This window comes from Cibotium barometz, chromosome 44, assembly GCF_041138505.1.
Source record: "Cibotium barometz isolate CiBa-2024 chromosome 44, ASM4113850v1, whole genome shotgun sequence".
NCBI lineage: Eukaryota > Viridiplantae > Streptophyta > Polypodiopsida > Cyatheales > Cibotiaceae > Cibotium > Cibotium barometz.
Window position 1 is genome coordinate 6,758,332 of NC_141089.1, and position 10,313 is coordinate 6,768,644.

General features: G+C 39.6%; 1 protein-coding gene across 2 annotated transcripts in view; it reads left to right on the plus strand.

The window, feature by feature from the left end:
* Positions 1 to 2,655, plus strand: part of LOC147612903 (uncharacterized) — a 29,359-nt gene extending 26,704 nt beyond the window's left edge. The window contains exons 3-4 of one of the 2 annotated variants that reach the window (XM_086782176.1): positions 1,741 to 2,347; positions 2,506 to 2,655. In XM_086782176.1, coding sequence (XP_086638302.1) covers positions 1,741 to 2,339 — 599 coding nt within the window. In that variant the 3' untranslated portion in view covers positions 2,340 to 2,347; positions 2,506 to 2,655. The remainder of the gene's footprint in view (positions 1 to 1,740; positions 2,348 to 2,505) is intronic. The other variant, XM_086782175.1, reaches the window with a different exon arrangement.
* Positions 2,656 to 10,313: the final 7,658 nt, after the last annotated feature.

The window sequence follows — 10,313 nt, forward strand, 5'->3', positions numbered from 1 at the left end:
TACAACCAATTAGTTTCTAGTTAAAAAATTTGGTCATATCGAATATTCTATATGATACTTTAGCTTCATTACATTAAAGAATAACTTTGGATGAACTTAGTGATCTAAGCATAGCATGAAAAAGCAATCAACAAGGGCCTAACATCTAATTATTAATATTGTTAGCATTGTAAATTATTTTACTTTTTCTTGTATGCCTGATAAAAAATGCTACGTGATGACATCTCTACAAGAAATCGTCTCTACTACAAGAATATCTTGCTAGGTGACTAATAGATGCTTACGCAAGTGATGCATTTAATTATGCTATGAAATCCATGCTATAGTTCTAAATATTTTGGATGAATATTTGTAAGCTTAAACATGATTAAAAATTTGTAATGCATGGAGTTATTTCAAATATTAAATGTACATTGATTCTAGTTTCAAGGATTCAAGCAAGTCATTGATGAGATTGTTTGTCATTTACAAGAATGTTTGGCATGCCTTGAAAAGGTAGACATAGTTATGGTTTTTGGTTTTAATTTTTATTGTATGGGGATAAGGGGTAATTTCAAGGGGGCCAAGTTATAAGATAAGGGTTATATAAGCCTTTTAAGTGTAGTACATTATAAACATGATTTCGTAGGGCGAGTCCAGTGTCTTAGGGAGTACACCTTGGGACTTAGGTAAGTAGTTGACCTTTATATTGTAGTGAAAGTTTTAGTTTTCCTTATAGAAGATGTAGGATTTTATGGTAAGTAGGGTATTGTATCCATCTAAATTCTAAGGCAATTGTTGGTATGGGTGAAGGCTAGATAAAGCTAGTATGATAGCTTCTCTTACAAGATCTCTTGTGTGCATTGTTACTACATGCATTGCTATTAATTGTTGGGTATTGTTGAGAGTATATGTGCTGGTCAAAATACAAAGGAAGCAATCTTGATTTGATCACTCATTGCCTCAAGTTAGACGGACCTTGACCTTGTTTTGAAATCTTGATAGTGTGACTTCTAGTGAATGCTAAGATTAAGGGAATCAATAAGGAGGTGGAACGTGAATTCAAGATGCAAGAACCTTGGAGCTTATCATCCTTAGCTTCCTTTATATGATATGCAACTGTGCAATGAAAGAATGGAGACAAATTATACTCAATTTGATTAAGATTCAAATATAGTTCTATGTTTGGACATTTGAATCGAGCATGAACTAAAGCATGATCACAACTCAAGCCATGACATCATTTAAAAAAAATCAATACTTAGTCCTAGCAACTTAATGTCCTCCTTGGATTCATTCTTCATTCTTCTTCAACTTTCACTATATCTTTGAAACTTTATTATCAGGTAAAACATCATCAAAACTCAAACCATGCAATTTAATTTTGATATTTCTTGGTGCTATCAACTCAATATCATTGTTTCTGTTTGTGCATTATGGACACATGTGGAAGTGTGGCTTTTAGCTCACTATGATGTGTTCATGTGCTGCATTTGCAAGAAAAGATTGCAACCTAATGTCCATGAGTAATTATTGGATGTAAGGATCATGCACAGAGTAAAGAAGGAGTTATTGATTGTTGTATGCTTGGGCTGGAAAAGCCAGCACGTGGAGTTGAGTGCCTGCTGACACGTGGACTAAAAACACTCCTAAGATTCAACCGAAAAGTAACGATTTCAATTCAAAGCAGACATTGTCATGTCTGAGCTGTTTGCAAGGTTTCATGTGGATGTAAGTCTAATCTGTGGCCTGTGATTTCAGGTGGTCAGTCCAGTAAGGGCTCAGCTACTGTAGGGGAGCAGCCACTGGCGTTGGATGCATCGGCCACTCCATTAGCAGGCATCTCAACGGGCCACAACGAGGCCGGGAAGAACAAGATGCAGGTCCCGCTAGAGGAGAAAAGCGTGGTTAAAACTGAGGCGAAGGAAGCACCATTAACCAGCAAGAACTTCAAGTTGGGGAGTGCAACATCCAGTGCCAGTAATATTGCTGCTAGTCTGTGCCTGGGAGCCACACATGATAAACAAGAAGCAGCAAACGGTGGTGAAGCCCATTTCAATGCAGGCGCGGGTGACAAGCCTCCAGTGCCATGGCTGCAAGCGAGTGCAAGCAACCAGCTCGTGGGGGCATCATATAACAAGAAATCTGATCATAATAGCGAGGCCAGCGCCCTGCATGCCATGCACGCTACTAGTGCAGCCACGTTAGGGTTTCTAGACCAGCCCCTTAACGCTTCGTTAAGCAAAGGTGATAATATCAAGTTCTCAAGCCTGCAACACGAAGCTGTCGACCTTACTAGGTCCCTTAGTAGATCATCTCTCTTCGGCGGCGGCAACCACGTGAACAACAACATCATATGAGGGCCAAGGTAAAGTTACTGCACACACACACACACACACACATACCGCCCCCCCCCCCCCCCCCCCCCCCAAAAAAAAAAAAACAGCAATGCTTCTGATCATCATTATATATCTACGTGTTTAGTCATCTTCTTAGTATATTAATCATTTTTGCTTGATCTTGTAGCAGGCCATGCATGGACGTTCTATGGAAATAATTAAATGTATCAACTCCTCATGTTCTACCTCGCTGTTTAATGCGAGCGGCTGGTACCTATGTCACCAAAATGTCCCTTCCAGAATTTCAATGGAACAATCTTATGATTCTCTTTCTGTATGTTTTGCGTTTGCGTAATGGTTAATTAACTGTGCTGCCTCCCCCCCCCTCTTCACGTAAACACGTTTTGGGCACTGCAGCAGTGGCACGGTGACTGCACTAAATGAAACTTGGAACATATTATCACTAGAAATGAACCTCGTCACTGTTGTTAATTAGAGATTTTACTTCCTTCCTTACATCGTTTTCAACCACTCTTATCGACTGACCTAAGTGCTACTACAGGTAGCTTTCCTTATTCCGCATGTGTTACAACTTGGATTAAGCGTTTAGCATTGACTGTTCCAAGCATGGTGGGATGTGTGTTTTTGGAGCTCAACTATCTTGGTCTCATGATTGTCTCCTAGGGAGAAGTATTGGCCCTTCACACAGTGAATGCCAAATTGTTTACTTTAATTCATAAGGTTTAATTGTCTATGGGAGGCGTACTGGACCTCTAGAAACTCTCTGGCTCTTCGCCTCAAGGATTGGATAGCAGGCAAATGATGAGCGTGATAAAAGTACATGTGAAAGGTTACTTACTTAAGCTTAGTAAACTAACTGCTTTACGTAAATACCACTTTAAGTAACAACCTCGGACTGCACCGTTTCTAACCGACCAGCCTTCTGGCTTCTTCTTTAAAACAACCATTCCAGTTTCATAGTAGTTCAGTTCTGGTTTTATATCATCTCCTTGTACCCTTTGTTTACTCTGTGTCATCTCACAGACAGTCTAGTTTCTCACATGGTATCACCAGTTGAGAACTAGGGCTCTCATTTCTTTGCTCATTTACATCTCTACCCTCTGTTTATTGCCTGGTCTAGCGAGTTCGTATGGAACTCTTATTTCAACGCTCAGACCTCCGGTCTCTCGTTGATGGGTCTGAGGCAGACCCGGGCAGTTGATCCTGTGCTCATTTCAGCAGTAGGGCAGTCATGGTGAAGGTTTTTCACACTCTGAGCGTGCAGGCAGTGTGTTCCATGGCAGTACCAAAAGAGTTTCTTCATCAAGCAGGTTTACAGATTCGTCCTCCAAAGGAGAACAATGACTTGTTGATTGGAAATTTTCCATGAAAGAGTTCTAGAATCCCAGTCCACCACCATACATCTCTATAGTAGCCCATCTAATTTCTCCCCAAACAAGTGCTCTTCTAATAGAGCACAGGAGGCATTAGAAAGATTTTTCTTTAGCATTTCCCTTATGCTAGGCCATTTTACACACAAGTCCAAATCTTGTAAAGCATCCTGCTGTTTGGCCATATTTGTGTGCACAAAACCCTTGTTTTCCTCATAGTGCAAGATAGGGAAACCATAGCTTGTGCTATGCCTAGTTATACACAATTAATTCATCCTCTCTCATTCCCAATTAACAATTCTAAATAATCTTTCTCTACTTGAAGGGATATAAAATTGTAACCCTAATCCATTTAAATCCCCAATCATAGAACATTATAAATCAATAACCACAACGTGAATTACTCTAATCTATTTGAGAGATTAGGGAAGGTGGATTATCTCTAATCTTCATGAAAAGCATAATGAGATGCTTAATATAATTGAGAAGGTGGATTATCTCTAATCTTCATGAAAAGCATAATGAGATGCTTAATATAATTGAGAAGATGGATTATCTCTAATCTTCTTAAAAAGCATAAAAGAGATGCTTAATATACTTGAGATTTAAGAAGACATAAAGAGGGAGGAATTCTTACAAGAGAAATTCTGACAAGCAACCCAACTCTAGCAAGGAATTGATTAAAGTATAGCCTAATCACATAATTGTACTTTAGATCTCTACTTACCCTACTCATTAGGTCTGATTGCTAATCTTAATTAATGAACTTCTCTTAACTTATTTTATGAGCAAGATCTCTCTAATAGAATTAAGAGCAAAAGAGAGATAAGAGTAGAAAACTCCAAGAAAGGGTCTCTTGGGACACTATATCCATACCACATTAGTAGTATATTTAAAATAAAGGGAAAGCTTAATGAAAATTAATTACTAAAAGTTCAGAGAAAAACTAGAAAATTACTTACAATATACATATTTTGGATTTGGAAGATCGAAAACTTGTCTTCTAGCTCCGAAAGCAACTCTAAAATCACATAGAAGTGGAAAGGGTAGTAGTAGTAGGCACTAGCAAGAGGGAGGTTTAATTATGACGAAAATCAACTAAGAGAAGCTATGGAAGTAGGCACATTTTTAGCTTGGGGATAGGAAGAATTAGCCTCCACACAACCTAAATATAACAGCTAGAGAGTGGGTATGGTCACACAAGCAAAGGGGAGAAAAGGTCTACACACCACCTAAATACAGCATGAAGAGGGTGGGTATAATCACACAAGGATGGTGGGAGGTAAGGTGAGAAGCATCTAGCCCTTTCTAGAAGGAGGTACATGGCTGGGGGATGGGTTGGAAAGCCCCTTCAGTAGGTTTCCCTAGGTGTTTGAATGGTCACTTATATTAGACTAACAATTCATCTTTTACATTGGCATTATGCTATCCTCCATAGCACATTAACACCATTATTAAATAGTAGGAAAGCATATTAACACCATAATTAAAACCAAGTGAAAGCTTAAATATTAAAAAAATAACAAAAACCAAAAAGTTACAATACTCATAGCTTGGCTTTGGGAGAGCCTTTGTGGGAAGTGGTTTTCTAGCTCCAAAACATTGGTACAAAATCACCCGGGAGTGAAGGGGTTAGTATTAGGAGGCACCATGTAGCAAGATGAAGGTTTAATTGTGACAAAAATCAACTCACAAGAACTATGGAAGTAGGTCGGTTTTCCTCTTGGGGATAAAGAGAAGGAGTCTCCAAACAACCCAAATACAATAGCAGAGTGGGTATAGTCACACAAGGAAAGGGGATGATGAGAGGTAAGGTGAGAAGAAGAGTCCTACTCTTTCTAGAAGGAGTCCTACTCTTTCTAGAAGGAGTTATGGTAGACACATGGCTGGGGATGATGAGAGGTAAGGTGAGAAGAAGAGTCCTACTCTTTCTAGAAGGAGTTATGGTAGACACATGGCTGGGGATGATGAGAGGTAAGGTGAGAAGAAGAGTCCTACTCTTTCTAGAAGGAGTTATGGTAGACACATGGCTGGGGGATGGGAAAGCAAGCCCCTTGAGTAGGTTTCCTAAGCAAGCACCTTATTAATAAGGTCCAATTAAGTAAGGTTACAATGTACACACACTTAGGTGTTTGTTGAATGGTCACTTATACTGGACCAAAATTTTATCTTTTACAAAAGTCATAAAAATAATTTATTTCTAATTTTCTAAAATAATGTAATATTTTTCTTTGATTTCTTGATAATAAACCATGCCCAAATTAAAACCAAGGTCTATCAGCATAACTCTTGATAATGGCTAGCTTAAGATTTTTTCTAGCTCTTTACTTAGTAACAATTATATTATCTAATATTTACCACACCATTGCTCTATAAAATTTATAAAATATCTATTATTATCTATCTTTGAGTCTTAGAATCAAAAAGAAATTTTCTTCCTCTTTATAATGGACATCTTAATAATTTTCCTAGCCAACTACTACTGGGGTAAAATTCACAAGTTTAAGTTTTACAACATAGGAGTACAATAAAAGAAACTGACTAAATTAAAAGGTATTAGTTATGGAGAGGAAGGAGCCTTACATGTGGTCTAGACTTCCTTTGATGCTTAAAAGGTACTTCTTTCTCCCACTATAGAGGCAGTTCTTTCTGTTGTGCTCCACTCCTTTCTTGCGGGAGACCTCGTTATGGTCTATTGTGGAGGCTCTAGGGCCTGCACTCCTTGTCCTTGCACTGGTCACTATTGAGGAGGATTTTTATCTGTAGAAGTAGTTTTTTTTCTTTGGCTTCTTTTGTTATTTCTCTTGTGAGGGACCTTGTAGTTGCTCTTGTGGGGTATCTTGTGGTTTCTCTATCAGTTGTTTTGTCTCTTGGACTTGCCTTGGGGGGGGGGACACCAGAGAATCCTCCTCTTGTTGTGGCTCTCCTTAAATTTCTTAAAGAGATTTAGGTTTATAGATATGGACCTTTGAAGAAGAAGGAAAAGGGTATTGCCATCTTTTGTTATGATGATCAATGGACTTTTTTCCATAAGCTTTGTTGGAAGAGAAGACTCTTAAGCTATGTATGTTCTTGAACCCTTGAAACACATCACCATGCACTGTAAGATACGGTTTGGCTTGAGCTTGTGCTCTACCAACTCATGGATCTTGAATGGGTTTATTGAAGATTCCGTGGTGGTGAGTTGGTGGGTCTTCGTGTCTCTCCTCCTCTCCTTGTTGTGCTGAGGAAGTGGAGGTCTCCCTTCTTGTCCTTGCCTATGCTCTATTAGACACTACACTCTTTCTCATTTCTCACATAATACCTTCTCTTTGTTCTTCTTTGCTAGCTTTGCAATCTTCCCTATTTTTAGAGCCTCTACCTTTGTAGTAGTCACACCTAGGTTAACTAGTTTTCTTGTTGTGTCTTATAAAATGAGGAGGAGAATCCTTTTTATGATAATGAAAAGTACTATTTAAAGACATTTCCTAAAATAATAAATTTTAATATTATTAAAAAGAACAAGTAGAATGAAAAAGTAGGGGGGGGACCAGAGAATCCTCCTCTTGTTGTGGCTCTCCTTAAATTTCTTAAAGAAATTTAGGTTTATAGATATGGACCTTTGAAGAAGAAGGAAAAGGGTACTGCCATATTTTATTATGATGATCAATGGACTTTTTTTCCATAAGCTTTGTTGGAAGAGAAGACTCTTAAGCTATGTATGTTCTTGAAACCTTGAAACACATCACCATGCACTGTAAGATACGTTTGGCTTGAGCTTGTGCTCTACCAACTCATGGATCTTGAATGGGTTTATTGAAGATTCCGTGGTGGTGAGTTGGTGGTGAGTTGGTGGGTCTTCATGTCTCTCCTCCTCTCCTTGTTGTGCTGAGGAAGTGGAGGTCTCCCTTCTTGTCCTTGCCTATGCTCTATTAGTAGACACTACACTCTTTCTCATTTCTCACATAATACCTTCTCTTTGTTCTTCTTTGCTAGCTTTGCAATCTTCCCTGTTTATAGAGCCTCTACCTTTGTAGTAGTCACACCTCTAGGTTAACTAGTTTTCTTGTTGTGTCTTATAAAATGAGGAGGAGAATCCTTTTTATAATAATAAAAAGTACTATTTAAAGATATTTCCTAAAATAATAAATTTTAATATTAAAAAGAACAAGTAGATTGAAAAAGTAGGGAGGGACCAGAGAATCCTCCTTTTGTTGTGGCTCTCCTTAAATTTCTTAAAGAGATTTAGGTTTATAGATATGGACCTTTGAAGAAGAAAGAAAAGGGTACTGCCATCTTTTGTTATGATCATCAATGGACTTTTTTTTCCATAAGCTTTGTTGGAAGAGAAGACTCTTAAGCTATGCATGTTCTTGAACCCTTGAAACACATCACCATGCACTGTGTGACGGTTGTGCTCTACCAACTCATGGATCTTGAATGGGTTTATTGAAGATTCTGTGGTGGTGAGTTGGTGGGTCTTCCTGTCTCTCCTCCTCTCCTTGCTGAGGAAGTGGAGGATCAACGGGTCTCCCTTCTTGTCCTTGCCTATGCTCTATTAGACACTACACTCTTTCTCATTTCTCACATAATACCTTCTCTTTGTTCTTCTTTGCTAGCTTTGCAATCTTCCCTGTTTATAGGTAGATCTGTGCTATTTTTTGGGAATTGAGGTCATTCGCACACCTAAGCATATTTGGCTGTCATAGGGACAATATGCATTGTACATGTTGTCCAAGTATGGGATGGTTGATTGTAAGCCAATGTCGGTGTCATTAGATCAAAATGGCAAGCTTAGTGCAAATGCAAGTTATGTGACTATGTACAGAAAGATTGTGGGGGGGTTTGATCTATGTCACGATCAGCTAGCCAGATTTGAGTTACACAGTTGGCTTATAGAGCCAGTTTATGCAGGTTCCACGCAAACCAGATCTTGATAGTGTATGCGACGCTCACTTCAGTATTTGAGGGCCACTCTATTGATTATGCATTGTCTTATGCAACAGGTGTACCATTGGAGCTATATGGGTACATAGATGCAGATTGGGCAAGTAGCATCTCAGACATGAGATCTACCAGTGGATTCATGTTTTCATTGGGGAGTGTTGTTGTGACATGGAGCAGCAAGAAGCAACCCACAATTGCCTTGAGTTGAGCACAGTTGCCTTGAGTCAAGCACAGAGGCAAAGTACAGAGGAACTACGGTGGCAGCGTGTGAGGTAGCTTGGTTATGCAAGCTTCTTGTTGATTGGGGTTGCATGTAGAGAGAAAGGTTGTCATATATTGTGACAATCTTAGCAGTATACAGTTGGCCAGGAACCCAGTTTACCATGCATGGACAAAACACATTAAGGTACATTACCACTTCATCAGGGAGAGAGTCTTGGCAGCAGAGGCGACATCGACTTAGCCTACGTCAGTACACAGGATCAGGTCGTTGACATCTTCACGAAGGCCTTGGAAGCTGAGAAGCTCCATAGATTTCGAGATATGCTTGGAGTTCATGAGCTGGAGTTGAGTTTGAGTTTGAGGTGGAGTGTTGAGATGTCAAGCTCAACATGAGCTGACACTCACGAGAAGCTTGCATGACTATTCGACGTTTACATCATTGGAGATTTTGGTAGCTGGCACCGACGTATCTTCAGAGATTCGACAGCTAGACTACACGGACTAGTCCACATCTACCCACTCCTCTTAGCATATTCACATTATGGACTGCTTGTATATATTCTATTATGTGTGTTAGTCACTTTATCTTCTTTGTAGACCTCTTTCTTTGTGTGAAGAAGAAGAAGAATTTTTAGCCTCTAACCTTGTGTGTTCTCTTCTAGGGTTTGTGTGAGTATGTGTGTGCTTACAAGAGCTCAAGCTCCCTTCTCCCCTGCATCTTTTCATCACCTAGCACCACAACCTAGCACAAACTCTAAATGAAGGTTCTAGTTCACTCAAGTGATGTCCCTTGAGCTTTACTTGACATTGGCGGATACCTGAGCCCTCTCCAAGCTCTTTGGACTACCCTAGCTGACTCTTCCAGATGTCCTCCTAGGTCAGTTGTGTCCTCCAAAGGCCCTGATCTTCCCTTATAACCCTTCAGCCAACCTCAGCTGACCGAATCCTGATTGTTAATTGATCCGCAAGCCTCTTGCTGATTCTAGTTAGAAACCTGTTCTCTTGCCTCCCAAACTATCCCCTAAGCCCCAAAAATCCTCCAACATTAGCTAACATCAAACCCTAAACCCCAACACTTTACTGAATGCTTTCTTGATGCCCTACTCACCTGCTGAAATAGCTAGCTCTAAATCCTCCCCCAGCTAACCTACTGCTGCTGACTATTCTTAGAGCTGGTCCAAGTTGCAATAGAATTGCAGCCTCAGAGGTCTTAGGGAACCCACCTCCTTCAAGACCCTCTATCACCAATGCAACTTCTTCTCTAAACAAAATCCACTCCACACTAAAAAAAAACTTGTGTTGTCATCTTCTCAAATAGAGCTGTCGCAAACAAACTTTCATTGAACTGCTTCACGCAAGTGTCTCTCTTCTTCTTCATGACTCATTCTCTAGCTTCTCTTTCTTCTACTTTTTTTTCTACTCTTGAAATTCTTCCACATCCTCCCATTAGGCCCGT